The sequence below is a fragment of the Lutra lutra genome, chromosome 2 (assembly GCF_902655055.1).
Source record: "Lutra lutra chromosome 2, mLutLut1.2, whole genome shotgun sequence".
Classification (NCBI taxonomy): Eukaryota; Metazoa; Chordata; class Mammalia; order Carnivora; family Mustelidae; genus Lutra; species Lutra lutra.
In genome coordinates this window covers 36,654,179-36,677,497 of record NC_062279.1, presented here as the reverse complement: position 1 = coordinate 36,677,497, position 23,319 = coordinate 36,654,179, and the positions used below count along the sequence as shown (strand labels likewise).

Genomic DNA, 23,319 nt, shown 5'->3' with positions numbered 1-23,319 from the left:
TTACCAAGGAAAACAGCAGAATTCCAGAGGAGGAGAAAGCAAAGCATGGAATTCAAGGCTTTCTCCCAATGATTCTTTAGTCTTGCAGTTAATTTATTTTTTTCTTCTGCTTAATTTTTTTAAACTTCTACCCTTTCCTCTTTTAATGCTTTTTAACTAGGTTTTCTTTACAATACTTTCATAAAAAAATAATAATCTTTTTTGAACCTTCATTCTTAGAGTCATATTTTATCTTTCATTGTATCTAACTTTCTTTTTGTATACACATAGGGTTTTTTCTTCTAAAAAATTTGGGGTACAACTTCTTCTAATAGATCAAAATATACCCTAAATCTTGCTCCGGGCTTGTTCTAGTCTCCAGCCCAAGCAAATTATCTCCACTTTCTTTTTCTTTATTCCCCCAACCAACTTACTTTATCAACTCCTTTTTTAAAAATTTAAAAAAAACCTTTTTTTTCCATCTTTATAGGCATATTCTATCCCTTCATTGTGTTAATCCTTATATATGTTTTTCATTCTTTAAAATTTTGGGAAGTAGTTTCTTCTAAGAGACCAAAATTCTCCCAAAGTTAAGTGGGTGACCCTATTCTAGTCAACAGTCTAATATATATATTTTTTTCTTTTTTATATTTTCCCTTTATTTGTTTTCTTTTTTTAATTTTTTTTCCTCTGAACCTTTTATCCCCTTTCTCCCCCCCATGATTTGGGGTCTCTTCTGATTTGGTTAAAGCACATTTTCCTGGGGTCTTTGCCACCCTTTTAGTACTTTATTTGCTCCTTCATATATTCTTATCTGGATAAAATAACAAGGCAGAAAAACTCACCAAAAAAAAAAAAAAAAAAACAAGAGGCAGTACCGAAGGCTAGAGACCTAATCAATACAGACACTGGTGATATGTCAGATCTAGAGTTCAGAATGATGATTCTCAAGGTGCTAGCCAGGCTCGAAAAAGGCATGGAAGATATTAGAGAAACCCTCTCCAGAGAGATAAAAGCCCTTCCTGGAGAAATAAAAGAACTAAAATCTAACCAAGTTGAAATCAAAAAAGCTATTAATGAGGTGCAATAAAAAAAAAATGGAGGCTCTTACTGCTAGGATAAATGAGGCAGAAGAAAGAATAAGTGATATAGAAGACCAAATGACAGAGAATAAAGAAGCTGAGCAAAAGAGAGACAAACAAATACTAGACCACAAGGGGAGAATTCGAGAAATAAGTGACACCTTAAGACAAAACAACATTAGAATAATTGGGATTCCAGAAGAAGAAAGAGAGAGGGGAGCAGAAGGTATACTGGAGAGTATTATTGTAGAGAATTTCCCTAATATGGCAAAGGGAACGGGCATCAAAATCCAGGAGGTGCAGACAACCCCCCTCAAAATCGATAAGAATAGGTCCACACCCCGTCACCTAATAGTAAAATTTACAAATCTTGGCGACAAAGAGAAAATCCTGAAAGCAGCCCAGGAAAAAATGTCTGTAACATACAATGGTAAAAATATTAGGGGGCACCTGGGTGGCTCAGTGGGTTAAAGCCTCTGCCTTCAGCTCAGGTCATGATCCTAGGGTCCTGGGATTGAGCCCCGCATCAGGCTCTCTGCTTGGTGGGGAGCCTGTTTCCTCTCTCTCTCTCTCTCTCTCTCTGCCTGCTTCTCTGCCTACTTGTGACCTCTGTGTCAAATAAATAAATTTTTTTTTAAAATGTAAATGTGCTACTAAAAAAAAATATTAGATTGGCAGCAGACTTATCCACAGAGACCTGGCAGGCCAGAAAGAACAGGCATGATATGTTCAGAGCACTAAACAAGAAAACATGCAGCCAAGAATATTATATCCAGCTAGGCTGTCATTGAAAATACAAGGAGAGATAAAAAGCTTCCAGGACAAACAAAAACTAAAAGAATTTGTAAACTCCAAAGTAGCTCTACAGGAAATATTGAAAGGGGTGCTCTAAGCAAAGAGACAGCCTAAAAGTAGTAGACCAGAAAGGAACAGACACAATATAAAGTAATAGTCACCTTACAGGCAATACAATGGCACTAAATTCATCTCTCAATAGTTAACCTGAATGTAAATGGGCTAAATGCCCCAATCAAAAGACACAGGGAATCAGAATGGAGGAAAAAAAAAAAAACATCAATATGCTGTCTACAAGAAACTCATTTTAGACCCAAAGACACCTCCAGATTTAAAGTGAGGGGGTGGAAAAGAATTTACCATGCTAATGGACATCAGAAGAAAGCAGGAGTGGGAATCCTTACATCAGATCAATTAGATTTTAAGCCAAAGACTATAATAAGAAATGAGGAAGGACACCATATCATACTCAAAGGGTCTGTCCAACAAGAAGATCTAACAATTTTAAATATCTATGCCCCTAACATGGGAGAAGCCAACTATATAAACCTATTAATAACAAAATCAAAGAAACACATCAACAATAATACAATAATAGTAGGGGACTACAACACTCCCCTCACTGAAATGGAAAGATCACGCAAGCAAATGATCAACAAGGAAATAAAGGCCTTCAATGACACCCTGGACCAGATGGACATCACAGATATATTCAGAACATTCCATCCCAAAGCAACAGAATACACATTCTTCTCTAGTGCACATGGAATATTCTCCAGAATAGATCACACCCTAGGTCATGAATCAGGTCTCAACCAGTATCAAAAGATTGGGATCATTCCCGGCACATTTTCAGACCACAATGCTCTGAAGCGAGAACTCACAAGAGGAAATTTGGAAAGAACCCAAATTCATGGAGACTAAACAGCATCCTTCTAAAGAATGAATGGGTCAACCATGAAATTTAAAAAATTTATGGAAACAAATGATAATGAAAACACAATGATTCAATATCTGTGGGACACAGCATAACAGTGTTCACTGTTTCTGTACCAGACCCAGTGCTCCATGCAGTCCGTGCCCCTGAGAGGAAAATATATAGCGATACAAGACTTTCTCAAGAAACAAGAAAGGTCTCAAATACACAGCCTAACTCTACACCTAAAGGAGCTGAAGAAAGAACAAGAAAGAAACCCTAAACCCAGCAGGAGAAGAGAAATAATACAGATCAGAGCAGAAATCGATGAAATAGAAACCAAAAAAAAAAAAAAATAGAACGAATCAACGAAACTAGGAGTTGGTTCTTTGAAAGTATTAATAAGATTGATAAACCCCTGGCCAGACTTCTCAAAAAGAAAAGAGAAAGGACCCAAATAAATAAAATCATGAATGAAAGAGGAGAGATCACAACTAACACCAAAGAAATACAGACAATTATAAGAACATACTATGAGCAACTCTACGCCAACAAATTTGACAATCTGGAAGAAATGGGATGCATTCCTAGAGACATATAAACTACCACAACTGAACCAGGAAGAAAGAGAAAGCATGAACAGACCCATAACCAGTAAGGAGATTGAAACAGTCATCAAAAATCTCCAAAAAAACAAAAGCCCAGGGCCAGATGGCTTCCCGGGGGAATTCTACCAAACATTTAAAGAAGAACTAATTCCTATTCTCCAAAACCGTTCCAAAAAATAGAAATGGAAGGAAAACTTCCAAACTCATTTTATGAGGCCAGCATCACCTTGATCCCAAAACCAGACAAGGATCCCATCAAAAAAGAGAACTACAGACCAATATCCTTGATGAACACAGATGCAAAGATACTCGCCAAAATACTAGCCAATAGGATTCAACAGTACATTAAAAGGATTATTCACCACGACCAAGTGGGATTTATTCCAGGGCTGCAAGGTTGGTTCAACATCCGCAAATCAATCAGTGTGATACAACACATTAATAAAAGAAAGAACAAGAACCATATGATACTCTCCATAGATGCGGAAAAAGCATTTGACAAAGTACAGCATCCCTTCCTGATCAAAACTCTTCAAAGTGTAGGGATAGAGGGCACATACCTCAATATTATCAAAGCCATCTATGAAAAACCCACCACAAATATCATTCTCAATGGAGAAAAACTGAAAGCTTTTCCGCTAAGGTCAGGAACACGGCAGGGATGTCCATTATCACCACTGCTATTCAACATAGTACTAGAAGTCCTAGCCCCAGCAATCAGACAACAAAAGGAAATTAAAGGCATCAAAATCGGCAAAGAAGAAGTCAAACTATCCCTCTTTGCAGATGATATGATACTATATGTGGAAAACCCAAAAGACTCCACTCCAAAACTGCTAGAACTTGTACAGGAATTCAGTAAAGTGTCAGGATATAAAATCAATGCACAGAAATCAGTTGCACTTCTTTACACCAACAACAAGACAGAAAAAAGAGAAATTAGGGAGTCTATCCCATTTACAATTGCACCCAAAACTATAAGATACCTAGGAATAAACCTAACTAAAGAGGCAAAGAATCTATACTCAGAAAACTATAAAGTACTCATGAAAGAAATTGAGGAAGACACAAAGAAATGGAAAAATGTTCCATGCTCCTGGATTGGAAGAACAAATATTGTGAAAATGTCTATGCTACCTAAAGCAATCTACACATTTAATGCAATCTCTATCAAAATCCCATCCATTTTTTTCAAAGAAATGGAACAAATAATCCTAAAATTTATATGGAACCAGAGACGACCTCGAATAGCCAAAGGATATTGAAAAAGAAAGCCAAAGTTGGTGGCACCACAATTCCAGACTTCAATCTCTATTACAAAGCTGTCATCATCAAGACAGTATGGTACTTGCACAAAAACAGACACATAGATCAATGGAACAGAATAGAGAGCGAGCCCAGAAATAGACCCTCAACTCTATGGTCAACTAATATTTGACAAAGCAGGAAAGAATGTCCAATGGAAAAAAGACAGTCTCTTCAACAAATGGTTTTGGGAAAATTGGACAGCCACATGCAGAAATATGAAACTGGACTATTTCCTTATACCACACATGAAAATAGATTCAAAATGGATAAAGGACCTCAATGTGAGGAAGGAATCCATCAAAATCCTTGAGGAGAATACAGGCAGCAACCTCTTCGACCTCAGCCTCAGCAACTTCTTCCTAGGAACAGTGCCAAAGGCAAGGGAAGGAAGGGCAAAAATGAACTATTAGGATTTCATCAAGATCAAAAGCTTTTGCACACCAAAGGAAACAGTTAACAAAACCAAAAGACAACTGACAGAATGGGAGAAGATATTTGCAAACGACATATCAGATAAAGGGCTAGTATTCAAAATCTATAAAGAGCTTAGCAATCTCAACATCCTTAGAATAATCCAATCAAGAAATGGGCAGAGGACATGAACAGATATTTCTGCAAAGAAGACATCCAGATGGCCAACAGACACATGAAAAAGTGCTCCATATCACTCGGCATCAGGGAAATACAGATCAAAACCACAATGAGATACCACCTCACACCAGTCAGAATGGCTAAAATTAACAAGTCAGTAAACGACAGATGCTGGCGAGGATGCGGAGAAAAGGGAACCCTCCTACACTGTTGGTAGGAATGCAAGCTTACGCAACCACTCTGTAAAACAGCATGAATGTTCCTCAAAAAGTTGAAAATAGAGTTACTCTATGACCCAGCAATTGCACTACTGGGTATTTACCCTAAAGATACAAACGTAGTGATCCGAAGGGGCACGTGCACTGGAGTGTTTATAGCAGCAATGTCCACAATAGCCAAACTATGGAAAGAACCTAGATGTCCATCAACAGATGAATGGATAAAGAAGATGTGATATATATATACAATGGAATACTATGCAACCATCTAAAGAAATGAAATCTTGCCATTTGTGATGATGTGGCTGGAACTAGAGGGTATTATGCTTAGCGAAATAAGTCAATCAGAGAAAGACAACTATTATATGATCTCCCTGATATGAGGAAGTTGAGAGTCAACGTGGGGGGTTTGGGGAGTAGGAAAAGAATGAATGAAACAAGATGGGATCGGAAGGGAGACAAACCATAAGAGACTCTTAATCTCACAAAACAAACTGTGGGTTGCTGGGGGGAGGGGGGTCGGGAGAGGGTGGTGGGGTTATGTACACTGGGGAGGGTATGTGCTATGGTGAGTGCTGTGAAGTGTGTAAACCTGGCGATTCACAGACCTGTACCCCTGGAGCTAATAATACATTATGTTTATAAAAAAATAGAAAAAAAATTTTAAAAAGAAAAAAGAAGATGGAAATGTATTCCATGCTCATGGATTGGAAGAATAAATATTGTTAAAATGTCTATACTGCCCAGAGCAATCTATACTTTCAATGCCATCCCGATCAAAATTCCACTGGCATTTTTCAAAGTGCTTGAACAAACAGTCCTAAAATTTGTATGGAACCATAAAAGACCCTGAATTGATAAGGAAATGTGAAAAAGAAAAACAAAGCTGAGGCATCACATTGCCTGGTTTCAAGATTTACTACAAAGCTGTGATCACCAAGACAGCATGGTACTGACACAGAAACAGACACATAGACCAAAAATACAGAGTAGAGCCCAGATATGGACCTGCAATGCTAAGGTCAAATAATCAACAAAGCAGGAAAAAATACGCAGTGGAAAAAAGACAGTCTCTTCAATAAATGGTGCTGGAGAAATTGGACAGCTATGCATAGAAGAAAGAAACTCAACCATTCTCTTACACCATATACAAAGACAAACTTGAAATGGATAAAAGACCTCAATGTGAAGCAGGAATCTATCAAAATCCTAGAGGAGAACATAGGCAATAACCTCTTCAACATCGGCCACAGCAACTTTTTCAAGACATGTCTCCAAAGGCAAAGGAAACAAAAGCAAAAATGAACTTTTGGGACTTCAATGAAGATAAAAAGCTTCTGCACAGCAAAGGAAACAGCCAACAAAACAAAGAGGCCACCCACAGAATGGGAGAAGAGATTCGCAAATGACACTACAGACAAAGGGCTGATATCCAAAATCTATAAAGAACTCCTAAAACTCAACACACACAAAACAGATAATCATGTCAAAAAATGGCAGAAGGCAAGAACAGGAACTTCTCCAAAAAGGACATACAAATGGCTAACAGACACATGAAAAAATGTTCATCATCTTTAGTCATCAGGGAGATTCAAATCAAAACCACACTGAGATACCACCTTAAACCAGTTAGAATGGCCAAAATTAACAAGACAAGAAACAAGTGTTGAAGAGAATGTGGAGAAAGGGAAACCCTCTTACACTGTTGGGGGGAATGCAACTTGGCACAGCCACTTTGGAAAACAGTCTGGAGATTCCTTAAGAAATGAAAAATAGAGCTACTCAAGGACCTGCAACCGCACTACTGGGAATTTACTCCAAAGATACAGATTTGGTGAAAAGAAGAGCCATATGTACCTCAATGTTCATAGCAGCAATGGCCACAATCGCCAAACTGTGGGAAGAGCCAAGATGCCCTTCAAATGTTGAATGGGTAAAGAGGATATGGTTCATATATACAATGGAGTATTATGCCTCCATCAGAAAGGATGAATACCCAACTTTTGTATCAACATGGATGGGACAGGAAAAGATTATGCTGAGTAAAATAAAGCTGAGAGAGTCAATTATCATATGGTTTCACTTACTTGAGCAGCATAAGGAATAACATGGAGGACATTAGGAGAAGGAAAGGAAAAGTGAATTTGAGAAATCAGGAGGGGAGGAGGAACCATGAGAGACTGTGGACTCTGAAACAAACTGAGGGCTTTGGAGGGGAGGAAGGTGAGGGTTATGGGTAAGCCCGGTGGTGGGTATTAAGCAGGGCAGGTACTGCATGCAGCACTGGGTGTGGTGCATAATCACTGAATCTTGGAACACTGAAAAAATAAAATTAAATTTTAAAAAAGGAAAAAAAATGCTCCAACATAAAAAAACAAAATAAAATTAAAAAATAAAAAGGTTTTCTTGGCATTACTACATATTCATATTCGCTAAGCTTAAGTAAGTACCAAGGTCCCAATAACCATTGTCAGATTTTCCTTCATTCTCCTCAGTAACAATTAAGAATCTTGACACTTCTCCTGCCAATCATCCCATGTAACCTACAAGTCACTTTGGTTTCAGATCACCTGTACCCATCCTCATTCCTTCTCTTTATTTCCAGAAAATAACTACTTCTGTTGTTGAAAGCACACCCTTACACTTGTGCTACCTATCCCATCTATGCCATATATTGAAAATACTTTTCCAATCCTGTTATTTCAAACTATTCCTCTCTATTGTTTTTTTTTTACTTTAGTCCTATTAAAAGGTTTATTATGAAACCATCACCTTCATAAATAATTCTCCCTTGACCTTGTTTCCTACTCTCACTGTTCTTTATATATTTTCAATTCTCAACGGATTCTACCAAAAGAGTAGTCTACACATAGTTTATCCACTTTATCAATTCTTATTCACCCTGAAACCACTCTGGAAAAGATTCAAAGCCACCACAATGTCAGATCCAAAAGGCAATTTTAAAATCATTGCCTTGGACTTCAGCCATTATTTTGAAAACTCTGACCAGTTAGTCTAATCACTTAATTTATATCACACATCACTCTTCTGCTTCTCTTCTTACCTCCCTAACCCTTCCAGCTTGATCTTCCATGTTGGCCACTCTTTTTTATTATCCTTATCTCAGAAATATTGATGTTTTTTAGGATTCAGTCTTCAGTCACCAGTCTATAAGCACTCTATAAACTCTTTTCCTATATTACAGCCAAACTACTGATTACTGCTAAATCTATATCCTTTTGTCATCCTCTCCTCGGAGATTCAAATTCCTGTATTCATATAGTTAATGGAGAAAATCCACTTGGATATCTTTTTTTTTTTTAAGATTTTATTTATTTATTTGACAGAGAGAGAACACAAGTAGACGGAGAGGCAGGCAGAGAGAGAGAGAGAGAGAGGGAAGCAGGCTCCCTGCTGAGCAGAGAGCCCGGTGGGGGACTCGATCCCAGGACCCTGAGATCATGACCTGAGCCGAAGGCAGCGGCTTAACCCACTGAGCCACCCAGGTGCCCTCCACTTGGATATCTTATAAGGCACTGCAAACCAAACTCTCCCCTTCCTCACACATATATTTCACTTGTTTCTCATTTAATTAATTATAAACTACCCATTTTCTTAAGCAACAACTAAATTATCCACAGTTTTTCTCAATCACTCTAACAAATCCACCTTTGAAGTCTACTGAATTTTTCTTTCCTGTTCTATGACCAATGCCATTGTTCAAGCCACCATCATTACTCATGTTTATAATCAGATACCTTACCTCAACTTCTGCTTCCTTAAAAACCACCTAAACTCTCAATGAGACTGTAAAGTACATGCTTCAAAACATTTTTGGCTTCCAATATCCTTATCATAGCATTACAGATCTTCTACAACCTGGCTCCTGCCTATTTTCCAAAATCTCTTATTTCTATCCTCCAGAAATACACTCCTTAGTAATTCATGTGGACTTCTTGCACACCACAGAATTCACTGTCTCAAACCCCCATGTTTTGCAGATGATTTCCTCTAAACAGAGGAAATCTCTGAACTACCTCATTTCTTTACAGAGCTCACAAGGTATCTTCTGTCAAGCTACAAATTATCTTTTACCTCTTTCCAAAAAACCTTCCTTGATTTCCAAAGAATATTATTTACACATTTATTACAATACTATATTATAATAAAATTCCCCCTTTCTCCATTAGTTTGTCTGAATATGCAAATTCACTGTTTACCTTGGTTTACCTTTGTATACCTGTGCTTTTACCCAAAAATCAGTAAACAATTAGTAACACATACATACAGATATCAGTACACGTTTCAATTGAAATGATTATATTCATACCTATTTTCAAAAATCAAGAAACCAAACAATTAAAATTTGAAAGGATAAAATAGTTACTTACTGTTTTGTGAGATGGACAAAATATGGCTTTCCTTTTATTGTAATGATATAAGCAATCTGTAACATGAGTATCCAAAAAATCAGAATAATACTTGCAAATAATTTATCCTAAATAATGTATTTTCTGAGTTATGCTTTAAAAAATACTGATAAAATTAATAATTATTGTATAACCATTATATATGCTTCCCTTGCTGTGTGATATCCAAAGCTTTAGAATTCTAAATTGAGAACTACATACTAGTCCCCACAGGCCTATTATTCACCCTAACATTTCTTAGGGAAAAGTTTACCTGATGATTATTATCCTTTGGCTTAGACATATATCACCCTTCACTATGCCCGAAGCAAATACCAAAGATAGTACGTCACTTGAAAGAACATATTACTTGTTTACTCCCAGACCTACCAAAAAGTAAATTGGAAGAAATACTACTCCATGGAAGAAATACTCCTAAAAGAGAGCACTATAAGAAATGCACTATACCTCTAGCAATATAACATAGTAAGTACCATTGCACTTTGCTTATCCACATAAGCAATGGCATGCCTCTGGAATAGAATGTAGGAGACGAGAGAGGAGGAGCAGAGACATATCCAGAGAACCCACCATAAGACAAGAGAAAATAAAAGATTCACAAAATTATTTATTTTGTTAATTTTAAAAAATTATTTTAACAAGAGAAATAGCCATTGAAAAGTTTTCAGGTCCTCAACTTTGTATTATAACACCACAAGAGTCTTTGCAACAGATAAATGTTCTGGAGAGTCATTTGAATGACACTGTAGAAATCTGGTGAGGATCCTGAGAATTGTCCCTCTAAAAATACCATTATTAAACAAATATGATGAAAAATAAAAGGGAATATGATAGCATCAATAAAATTTTAAATCCACATAGCTTACAAAACAAAACAAAACAAAACAACCCAGAATGTAAATAAGAAATGTACAAAATTGTCAGGAAGAGAAAAGAAACTTCAAAGACATCATCTAGAGCTTCTATAATGTTTCAAACACAACATCCAAATGTTTGGGTTGAATTGTCTCCCTCCTTCCAAATTTATTTGTGAATTCTTAACCAAGGACCTTGGAATATGATTTTATTTAAAGATAGCATCCTTATAGAAGTAGTTAAGTTAGGTTACTAGGTTGGGTCTTAATCCAATATGAATGGTGTCCTTATAAAGAGGGGAAATTTAAACACAGACATACACAAAGGGGAATGCCATGTGAAGATATGCAAGGAGAAGACTCTATCATAAGCCAAGGAGAGATGCCTGAGGCAGATTCCTCCTCCCAGTCTTCAGAAAGAACCAACCCTGCCAACATTCTGATCTTGGACTTCTACCCTCTTTTGTTGAACTGTGAGACAATAACATTTCTGTTGATTAAGCCACATGGCTTGTGTTACTTTTTAAGCATTCCTTTGAAAGCAATACACCTATTTTCAATAAAAAATTATAAGAAATGCACAATAACAGGATCAAATTACCAAAAATCAAATAAAAAAAATAGGGAGTTATAACAAAGCTACAGGTAATATGTATATTAACCATGACTTGTGAGAAAAATATGGAGAATTTCAGAAAGGTAGAATATCTAATAAACAAACTGAAATTCTAGAGCAGAAAAAATGTAATACCTGCTACTAAAAATTCAATAGAAAGGGTTTGACAGAAGATCAGATGGAGTAGAAGACAGAATTGGCAAACAGGAATACCAATAAGTAGAAAATATTCAGATTGAAGTACAAAGAAAAAAATGCCAAGAAGAAAATAAGAGAAGTGTAACCCATTAAAAACCTCTAACATTCATGTAATTATAGTCCAAGAAAAACAAGAGAAGATAGAGACCAGGAAAGAAAAATTTGAGGAATTAATCCCGAGATTTTCCAAAGCTTATTATGAAAGGTATCAACCCACACTCTCCTACTCTTATTAATCCAAAACAGAATGAATACAAAGAAAACAAACCTAGGCATATCATACTCAAACAACTGAAACAAAAAGACAGAAACACATATTTAAACAGCAACAAGAGAGAAACGGAACATTATTTCCAAAAGACTTTTAAATAAGTATGCCTAAATCTCCCACAGAAACGACGAACACTAGCAGGCAAAGGAATGACATCTTTAAAGTCCTGAAAGAAAATGATAGTCAACCAAGAGCTTATATCCAGGAAAAATACCCAGCAGATGTGCAAGCAAAATAAACATATTTCTTCAAAAAGAAAATGAGAGAATTCATTGCCAGCACACCTGCACTGAAAAAAATACTAAAAATACTGTGTTCTTTTTATAAATAGGAAATTGCTTCAAGATAGAATCATGAAAAATGTAAGAGAATGAAAACCATAGGAGAAAGTAAGTTGCCGGTAAATTTAAGTGAATATCATTTGTTTTGAATAGTGATAATAAGTGCTTTTGGCATTAAAAAATACATAGTTGTAAAGTAGATAATAATGGCACAAATGACAAAAAGAACATAAATAAGGAGTAAAGTTTTAAGGTCCACGAGTTATTCAGGGAATGGTAAAAATATAAATTTAGTAATCACAAGGGTAGTCATTAAAAGAGTAATAAAAGAATGCATCAATAATAGCCTAAAAAGATAAATTAGGATAATAATCACATCATGGATTATAAACAACAGAGGAAAGGAAAAATTAAGAAAAACAAAGTGGGTTTAAAAATAATAATTATATGGGGTGCTTCTGGGTTTTAGTCAGTTAAGCGGGTAACTCGATTTCAGCTGGGGTCATGATAGCAGGCTCATGGAATCCAGTCCTGCATTGGGCTCCACACTCAGCACAGACTCTGCTTGAGATCTCTCTCTTCCAATTTGCTCTTTCTCTCTCTCTCCAATAAATAAGTAAAACAAACCTTGAAAAAAATTGTTAATATTATACACTTCATAAATAGAAGCATTTTAAACATAAAAGACTGAAAATAAAAGGATTAAAAATTCTACTATGCAAACAATACCCAAAAGAAAGTGTGGCTATATTAATAGCAAGCAATATAATAAAATTGAAAATGAATTATAAGAAACAAAGGTGGACATTTTATAATGACAAAAGCATTAATTAAAAGTTAAAATTCTATATCTTAAACATTTCACACAATTAATATTATATCCCCAAAATATATAAAACAAAAATTGATGAAACTAAGAAAAATTATATTCAATTCAAAAGTATATGTGATTTTATAATTACATCAGTTACGTTAAGGACCAAGAGAAATATCAGTAGGGCTACAAAGATTCGGACAGCACTGTCAATTAAAATTCTCTGACATATAATGCAACACTACACATAATCACTTAAAAAGAAATATTCAAATGCACATATAACATTTATCAAAATATCTCACATGAAGGATAATAAAACAATTCTCATCAACTTTTGATAATCCAGCTTTTATTCATAGATAAGTAGCAATTAGAAAATTAATGAAGGAAACACCACCATATGTCACAGCATTAAAATATGTCAAAAAAAACTGAGAATAACTATAACAAAAGGTTTTCAAGACATCTACACCAAAAATTACTAAGACTTATTGAAAGAAAACCTAAAATACATGGAAAGATATATAGGTACATGAATTAGAAGACTCAAAATTGTTCAATTTCCCCTAAGTTGATCCATAGATTCAATGAAAACTCAGTAAAATCATAGCAGGTCACTTGTGGATATGAACAAGTTAACTGAGCTTAGAATAGTCAAGACAAGAATATATTTAAAAAAAAAAAAGTAGAGGTGTCTACACCAACCTGTATGGACTTATAAAGCTACAGTAATTAAGGCAGTGGAATATGGGCCAAAGTTTTAAACAAAAGTCCAATGGCACAGAATAAAAAATCCTGAGAGTGCCACAAATATGTATTTATCTGATCTTCAGTAAAGTCACCACTGTAATCTGAGGAGGATAAACACTCTTCCATACATGCTGCTCAGTATCCATACAGAAAAAACAATGAACTTTGACTTCTCTATCTCACGATAGGAAAAAAAAAAAAAAATCCAGATAGATCACGGTCTAAATGTTACAAGGAATATAAAGCTCCCACAAGGGGCACCTGGGTGGCCCAGTGGGTTGAAGCCTCTGCCTTCAGCCCAGGTCATGATCCCAGGGTCCTGGGATGGAGCCCCGCATCATCAGGCTCTATGCACAGGGGGGAGCCAGCTTCCCCCTCTCTCTCTGCCTGCCTCTCTGCCTACTTGTGATCTCTGTCTGTCAAATAAAAATAAATAAATAAATAAAGCTTCCACCAAAAAAAAAAAAAAAAAAGTAACAAATGCAATGACCACCCTATCATATCTAGAGGTCTCACTGATCCTCAAGAGGAGGGAATTATACAGGGTGCACATCAAGAAGTAGGACTCTTGAAGAACATCTCAGAATTCTGTCTACTGCAATATAATACAAATGTATATACAGATATAAAGAAATATATCAAATACACGGATATGGTTATCATTAGATGGAAAAAGGAAATGGGAAGGGGGACCAGGAATAAGGGAAAAATTACAATAATAAGGGGCTTAATGGGACCATTAATCATAGTGTGCTATGAAATTGAAAGAGTGTTGTATATATCTATGCCTAAGGTCTAAAACATGCTCTCTGCCGTATTTCAAAAACACTAAATTTCAATCAAATTAATCACAGAAACTGAAATATAAATTCCTCTTATGAACATATTACATCATTGCCAGAAGGAATTGGCAGACATTCTGCAGCACACTGATAATTGTTCCTAACTAAGTAGAAATTAATGAATTTCCCACCTTCACTCTTTTATATGGGGGCAGGGTGGTTGGGGGGATGCAAGGATCTCAAAAACATTCTAGGTCATATTTTGTACATGGATATGTTTTCTTTAGTTTGCTCTATTATCAAAACTTATAGTTTCAGGAATGATGAAAAAGATTTTTCATATTATTCATTTTGGTTGTTCTTGTGGAAGGAATTATGTATATCACCATCATTCACAAAATTCATCTAAAATAGAACAAGGAGTCTGGTGGTTGTGGTGGGAAAAAGTATCCAAACATTATTATGTAAATAAAACTCAGCAACATGTAAACACTACACCACCCCCATAAGATACCAAGACATGAACACCAAAGAATATTAAAAGAAATCAAGTTCCGAGGGGCTGTAAAGAGCAGCTTTGGTTGGCATACATTTGGCATGTTGGAGAATACCCTGCGACTCTACCTTATTGTTCCAATGTTCCCTTAAATAGCCTTGGCTCAGTCAATTTGGGCTTTAAAAGGAATCATCATTTTACCAACATTTGTTATTAATATGTTTCTAGGGCAAAATGTTTTACCCTAGTACTTTTCAGCCCAGAAACCAAGGAAGAAAAAACAAAAGGAAAAGCACTTAGTATTACTTCTTTCCTTGCCCACTAAACTAAGTGGGCCCCTTTTTAGTGTAACAGATGGTGATGAGTGTTTTATTTGATCAAATCATGTGAGGATTTGGAACAACAAGCCTTGGCTGCCATTAATTCCTTTATCTAACTCAAAGAAATCATTTAGGAGGGGCACCTGGGTGGCTCAGTGGGGTAAAGCCTCTGCCTTTGGCTCAGGACATGATCCCAGTCCTGGGATCGAGCCCACATCAGGCTCTCTGCTCAGCAAGAAGCCTGCTTCCCCCCTCTCTCTGCCTGTCTCTCTGCCTACTTGTGATCTCTGTCTGTCAAATAAATAAATAAAATTTAAAAAAAAATCATTTAGGACACTCAGAAGTGTGCAAGTAAATTATTTCTTTTTCATTCCTAAATAGAACTTGGTGTGTGTTTAGAGTTGCAGGGCATCCTGTCATATGGATATGTCCTTAGTTTAACAATTTTTATCCTGTGCTCTGTACTGACCTTGTCAGAGCACCTGAAATATTCTATATTCAGCTTTTTTCAATAAATTATAAAACTTTCATAGTCTGAGATCTTTTCCACTACAATATCTGGTGTTTAAATCATTTAAATGGCAATACAAGCCAAAAATCATCCCTTCAGAAATAAAGATCTATGTGATCTCTCAACTCTCCATGTAGACTTGTCTGAGGGAAATCCAAAAGGAAAGACTCAGAATTAAAAATATTTGTTTTTCATATTCAAGAAAGAGAAAGGCTTTCTTTGGCCAAAGTCCCAAGTCGTGGACAAGTAAACACTGTTAGAATTGGGCAGAGCACACAATCAGAAAACCAGCCAGTCACCAACAGCCACACACAAATAACTAGCTTCTGGAAGTCAGCAAATCAGTAAGAGCCCTAGACCCTAGGGAAGCACCAGTAAATGCCTCACTCCCCTGAAGATGTGTTCAAGAAGAGCCTTACTCCACCAAGTATATTAACACAGTTGAGAGTATGCCCATACCTAAACATTCTCCCTTCTGAAAGCCCACTAATCCCTGAAAATGAGCCTTTCCAAACCTTCTGTGAGATTAGCTCTGGGTTTGTTCAGGAAGGCTATGTTTACAACTGGCCCTTACAGGTAAACTGGAAGCTCATTATTTTTTTGAATCCTATCAAGTTCAGTGTATTGTCTGTTTTACAAGTTTGCAACCCTTTCAATGGTTCAACTCGTTTATGATTATCTATGAATTTGGACTTGTGACAGATTCACTGGCACAGCTTGTGAGATCATCAAATTCAATATTTTCATTTCTTTTTTAAATATCTTGGACTATTATCTATTTTTCATGTATATTTTAAATCCCAAATGCCAAAATTCTACACAATTTTATCAACGGGGTAAAGGGTCCCTTAGAAGTTCTTCGTACGTGTGTTTAACATCAAAAATGGTGGAAAGTCAAATATAAACCCACACATACCAATGGCTAAGCAAAAGAGATGAGTGATTTCCTCATACAGTACCAAAGAAGGTGATACAACACCTTCTTTGAGGGTTAAGAATTGGAAAGATACAAGAATTGCAACATATACTATAATGGTTTTGCACACAGTGTGTGATCAATCATTCTACTTAGATAACTATTTGAATGTATAATTACCAGAAGTATTTTCTGACTCCAAAATTGCAAGCAAAATTTCAGGTGCCCAGTTGAAATCCACTGTGATAATTAAAGAATTATAATGGCTTCCCATGCAATTATGTAAGTCATCAGAGATCTACACACGTTAATTGTTAGGGCACAGCCTCAGATGCAAGTAACTACAATGCAGAAAAAATATTTCCTTTGCTTGTGCAGCATTTTTCAAAGGATAACAGAGCCTGTTTATAAGGCTATTTGAAAGTAAAATCCCTTCCAAAGAAGACCTCAAAGAAAACAGCAAACTTGTTGCTGAGACTTGTTGCTGAGACTCCCTTACTGAGTTAATGAGAAAAACTGTACTGCTTTTGTGGAGGTAATATAAGTAAAAAAAAAAAAAAAAAAAAAAAAAAAAAACAAAAAACTTTGTGGGTGTTTGTATAAATATGCAGAAAATGTTTATTTGAAACTGAAGCTGGGCACCTGGGTGGCTCAGTTGGTTAAGCATCTACCTTCAGCTCAGGTCATGACCCAGGCAGTGTCCTGGGATTAAGTCCTTTATCAGGCTCCCGGCTTGACGGGGAGTCTTCTTCTCCCTCTGCTCCTCCCCTTCACTCGTGCTCTCTCTCATGCTCTCTCTCTCTCTTGCAAAAATAAATTAAAAAAAGAGAGAGAGAGAGAAACTGAAGGAAAACATGAATGATTCTAAGGTGTTGTCTGTCCTTGCCATATCAAAGAGCACCTGATGCCCTTTCCCTTGACAGTGAGGTTACTGTCAAGGTATTGCTCTTTTGCTTCATCATCTATGCTGTTTGAAGTGAGTGAAAGGTTTTTATGATACGATTTTGCTGATGTTCAATATTCTTCAATTCTCTTGCATTAACCAAACTTGTTGGCTCTCTTGAACAATTGCAGTTGGGAGAATCCTCGATTTATTTGAAGCACTGAAATCATGCTTTAATTCTAAAACAAGGCCCAAAATATTCTTGTTGACTTTTAAAATAATCTCTCAGTGAGTGAGGCCTATGTCCTTCTTGTTCAGAGTTATCTCTTTAGCAATAGGATTTCGCAAACTGAAAGAAGAGCAAACAGTGATACTGGAGTGCTCCCCTGTATAAAATTGTGCTGAAGAGAGAATTGAGCCCTGTCCTCAAAATGCACCCCTCTGGTGTCAAGTCTGTTCTCAAAAGGGAAAATATTCTTTAGGACTAGGAAGAGAAACTCCAATTTGAAGTGGATAATTGGTACAGCACTTGCTCTATCTTTGGAAATGTTCTAATCCCTTGAAGGACTCAGTTCTTTTATCTGGATGTTATTAAATAGTTTTCCAGCATGGGAAGAAGTAGAATCATCCTGTGTAGTGTTGAAGAAGAAGGCAATAAAATTTGATGACAATATTCTGGTTTTGTCAATAGGCAACATTTTAAAAGATGGTCTTAAAATTAAGAGATACAACATAATGGTGAAGAATGCAAAAGCAAGCTAAGAAGAACAATGATGAGAGTTGTTAACTTCACAGTGCTAATGCCCAGTGGGTTTTGTTTTGTTTTTTTTACCACTAAATGTTCATTGAGAAAAAGAATGAAATAAATTTTATGTGACCACTGTAGAAACTATGTTACAATTTAGATGGAATAATTTCAAGGAGTTTTATAAGCAAATTCTGTAAAACAAGGAACTGATAAGGCAAGTCAAATCATCAGGGAAATACAATTCAAGAAAGAAGTACATATTTAGATACTGTGAAAGGTGAAATCAAATGGAGTCACTTATGTCAAGGGGCTTTAAAATGGATCCAGGAAGACATTAAGGAAATGGGATTTATGCATATCTTCACAGGGTGGAACCATGAATGTCTGAACTAGGCCACAGCTGTGAACAGGGCCAAACTGCTGATATTCCAATAACTCAGATCAAACACTTGCTGTAGGAAGAGGCTTTGCTTAGTGATGGTCTTAGCAACCAATTCTATTCAGCCAAGATTAGTTTTCTGTCATTAACACTAATCAAAATTCTTTGTCAACAATATATAGGAGCAACCCTTTTTGTCTTAAAAACCCTTTTTTGTTGTTCCCTGGGGGGACACAATTTGGGTTGCTACTGAATCTGTGCTTCTTGAAATGCAATTCTGAGACCCCAAATAAATGCTTTTCTTATGGTTCAATTCCACCTCTTTTCTTAATCAACAATACTTATAATTTGCTTCAGATGAACAACAAATAATTTTTAGTATTTAAAATTATTTAGTATGCCCCATGCAATACTTCTTTATCTTTTTGTACATATGCATAGGCAATTAGAAATAATTCAGAATTAATTGGGTACCCATGTTCTTATTTCTTAAATCTGGGAGGTCTCTATGTGCCTTCCAGGCATTCTTAAACTTTTGCAGGTCCTCCCTCATGTTATATTGAATATATTAAAATATAATCACATTCCACATTAAGAATATTTTTCTGTTGCAAAAATATTAAAAGCTTTTAAAATTGTTAAAGTTAAAAGAAACACATTGAACTTTCATATTATTAAATTTAAAATGCTAGAGATTGGACAAGTGGTGAACTCAAAGATCATCTGTCCTCAGTGATAAATAAAAGAGAGAGAAGGTTGGGATTATTAATATCAGGAAGAAGGAAACTAAACAAGAAGTCCAATGGAGCTCCTTCTTTCCAATCAGAAAAAAACAAAAAACAACAATAACAACAACACAAAACCCCCTGGAGTGGCACTCATATACTTTGCATGACTGAGAATTCACTTGGTGCGTGGTAGGTGGGGGCAGGGGAGGGTGGGTGGTAATTAAAACCCCCTACTCAGAAAGAAAACGTAGAGAAATAGAATATGGGGAGGAGAGTTTTACCTTCAGAGAACTAGAGATAATAGGGGAGGGAGAACCCTGATACAGTGTATCCTTATGTAAAACACAGAAGGAAGGTTTTAAAAACCACGAAAAAGAAAAAAATTAATTTGGGGACCTGCAATTATGACTAGCATTAGATTATCCTATGGTAGAAGGAACCATGTGAGAAGTAGATTTTCCTGGGGAAATAGAGAAGAATAATATCCAGGCTCTTCTATGAGCTAATTAACAGATCATCTTTCAGGCTCCTCACAGACTCTGAAAGCTGAGGCAAGTAGTTGAAGGAAATCATGAGGGCTAGGAGTAGAGGACCGCAAAACTCAATTAAAAAAAAAAAAGAATACTATTTCAATACTATATTTTAGACAATCAAAATTAGAGGGAAAAAATCCATGATGAACTAGTGATCAAGTTTTAAAGAAAGACAGTATCTGACTCTGACTTACTCCACTGGCTATACCTTAATCCTGGTCCCGGGGAAATTCATTTTTTGCCATTCCCTTAAATTTTCTGAGTCAAGTGCTGCTTCTCCCTCATTCTGGCCCTGATGGATCCTATCCTTAAAATCCTTCACATCTACAGAAACACACACATAGAAAGTCACACATATTCATACACTTCAAATTGCTCCTTGTTGTGAACCAAGTTCCAGCTGCCAGCTCTACCTCCAAGAATTCTGTTCCTGCCTCCATTCAGCAACTTTGGTCTTGATAGTAAAGGCAACTTAACACAATTTAAGATATAAAAACATTTCCCAATTACATTATTTTCTGGATTTCCTTCTGTATCAAATGATGAGAACTTCTCTGGAACTGTGGTCTGCAGAAATGTTTTATGAGGACCTAAAATAAAAATAGGCAGTTATTTTCAACCTACTCCTACATTATCCATTTCTAAATTCAATCCCACATTTCTTTTTCTACATTACCAAAATATTTTGGTATAGTCTATGTATCTACCCTTCTTTTCCACTGTGTGTCTGATCTGGTGGTTCTTATCCACAAATTTCTTGGCCCTCGTCAAGATGTCAAGTTTTTATTTTCTCTCTCTCTCAATCTCTACACACAGATAGGCCCACACACATAGAGAGAGAAAGAGAAAGAGAGAGAGATACCCCCAGTTAGGCAATTTTGACAGTTTGGCTAGGTAACACCGAATAACAAATTATGATATTGTAAAAGAGGTGTGGAAAAGAGAAACACAGGTTCAAGAAAATGGGATGTTTCGCAGGGTAAAGGTACAGGATACCAAATGCAATAGTCATGTGCAATTTTCAATGGAGCGGGTGGAGGACAGCAGTCACCAAATCAGGGAATCACTAACAAATAGGTTTTTTATGGCGATTCAATTATTTCCAGAATAGCAAAATTCTGTCTGTGTTAATGACCCCATTATTTCATTTTTGTCCATTTTATAGACAAGAATACCATCCCAGAGACGTGAAAATATTTTCTGCCTGGAGGCTACCTCTGCTTTTTTGGCCATAGACGCCGAGGAGGGCCTAGAAGAAAGTGGGTAGGAATAGCGTGGGGCCGGGGTAAGGTCTGGGCCTGTGGCCTGGACTAAAGCATACAGTCTCTAAGCGAAGGCAGTCCGCCCCGCCCCCGCCCTCGCCCCCAGCCCCTGCAAGCCTGGCTAGCAAGAGGTAACAAGCATCTGGATTTACCGGGATCTGCGTGCAGCTCTCCAAGTCGGGTGAGAAGGACCAGAAGAAGGAACATGGCTTCGCTGTCTTGGGAGTCGGGCTGGCGTTGTAACAACAGTTGAAGCGTTGCGGAGCTGGAGGCGCAGCTCGCGCAGGACCACGGAGCGCGGCTGCCAGTGCGCTCCCGGAGAGGGAAGCGCCTGCGCTGCCTCTGGAAAGCCCAGGGCTCTGCGCTCGCTCTGCTGCTCCTGGAGGTGGCTTAGCTCAGTGGCCGCAACTTCAGGCCGACCGGGGAGAGCTTAAGGATGGACTGTGAATGCCCACACTCTTTGAGCTTACTGTTAAGGAAGAAAAGACTGAAATTTTCGATTCTCAGATGAGAGTCGTGCCTGGTTGAGGCTTTCGTTTATATGTTGTAGTTAGACCAACGATTTTTGAAGTAATTTCTAGCTTCAGCGAAGAGAAAGAACAAAGATAAAAATGATAGCAAGTTAGTCTCTTCCTATTACATATACATATCATCCAAACAAGTGAAATATTTATATTTGGAGGAAGAAAAAAAAAACCGTTGCCTTTTAATAAACTCAAGTTGGTTCGATAAGCCATTATGGGACAGCTGTTGAATACAGAAGACCCCAGTATAATCTCTTGTCAAATACAGACTCTTCCAAACAATCTCCTTTACTATCTCAAATTATTATTGATACACTAGTTTTCCTGAAGCCCCTAGTTTTTACCACTTTGATTAGACCTTACTGCATCCTGCCTTTATGAGGAGCAAGAACAGTTTGATATTTGGAGTCTATAGGCATTCTTTCCTTCACAGATTCTAACCCACATGATAGTAAAAACATTACAGCCACACCCCACACTAAGTACAATTTTGCTCTAATATATGTCAAAAACATGTCTGTAAATTCACTTTAAAATTGTTTCACTATCCCAAAAACTAAGGGAAGCTATTTGCAGAATACAACAGTAACAAACGATCGTTAAAAAGAACCACGTGAACAAGAAATAAGTCACAATAAATAGGAAAATAGCAGGATGGATATATACTACTTAATGAATTAGCAACTTGTAATAGCAGATTGACAAACTCTCCGAGGAAAGAATAAAAAAGAATTAAAAAATAGAAAGTGAAATAATAAAATTGAGGTTGAAGAGTAGAACTGTCATTATCTAGATATTAGCATTTCCTGAAGGAGAGAAAAATTAAAATAGAAGAAAATATTTAAAAGGATAATAGGAAAGTTTCTCTTGATTTAAAAAATAAGAAAATGACCTTAGAAAGGACCCATATGTTTAAAATGGGGCATTAAAGGAAAAGCAAATCTGAAATTGAAAATTACAGTGAACAGAAAATTCTGAAATCTGCAAGAGAACACCTATCAAGGAAAAAGAGCCCAACTGACAGCAAGAGCCATACTGGATGGGTGAAATCAGTGGGTTATTCAAAGTGTTGACTGAAAAGAACTTTGAAATATTATTCAAATGCCAGGACATGATTAAACTTTTTTATTTTCTAAATTTTTTATTTAAATTCAATTTAATTAACATATATTAGTTTCAGGGGTAGAATTTAGTGATTCATCAGTTGTATATAATACACAAAGCTCATTCCATCAAGTGTCCTCCTAAATGTCCATCACCCAGTTACCCCATCCCCTCATCCACCTCCCCTCTAGCAACCCTGTTTATTTCCTATACTTAAGAGACTCTCATGGTTTGTCTCCTTCTCTGTTTTTGTCTTTTATTTTCTCTTCTTTTCCCCTATATTCATCTGTTTTATTTCTTAAAGTCCATATCTGAATGAAATCGTATGGTATTTGTCTTTCTCATACTGACTTATTTTGCTTTGTCTAAGACCCTCTAGTTCCACCCACATCGTTGCAAATGGCAAGATTTCATCCTTT

At 36.5% G+C, this 23,319-nt stretch overlaps 1 protein-coding gene across 4 annotated transcripts in view; it reads right to left on the bottom strand.

Annotated features, from left to right (window-relative positions):
- The window catches only part of LOC125092772 (disintegrin and metalloproteinase domain-containing protein 5-like), a 180,485-nt gene extending 158,819 nt beyond the window's left edge, over positions 1–21,666 (bottom strand). For 3 of the 4 annotated variants that reach the window (XM_047717149.1, XM_047717152.1, XM_047717151.1), the window contains exons 1-3: positions 21,425–21,666; positions 20,521–20,600; positions 9,889–9,944 (exon numbers count right to left, since the gene is read on the bottom strand). In XM_047717149.1, coding sequence (XP_047573105.1) covers positions 9,889–9,944; positions 20,521–20,600; positions 21,425–21,479 — 191 coding nt within the window. In that variant the 5' untranslated portion in view covers positions 21,480–21,666. Of the gene's footprint in view, positions 1–9,888; positions 9,945–20,218; positions 20,457–20,520; positions 20,601–21,424 lie in introns of those variants that run through there. The other variant, XM_047717150.1, reaches the window with a different exon arrangement.
- Positions 21,667–23,319: the final 1,653 nt, after the last annotated feature.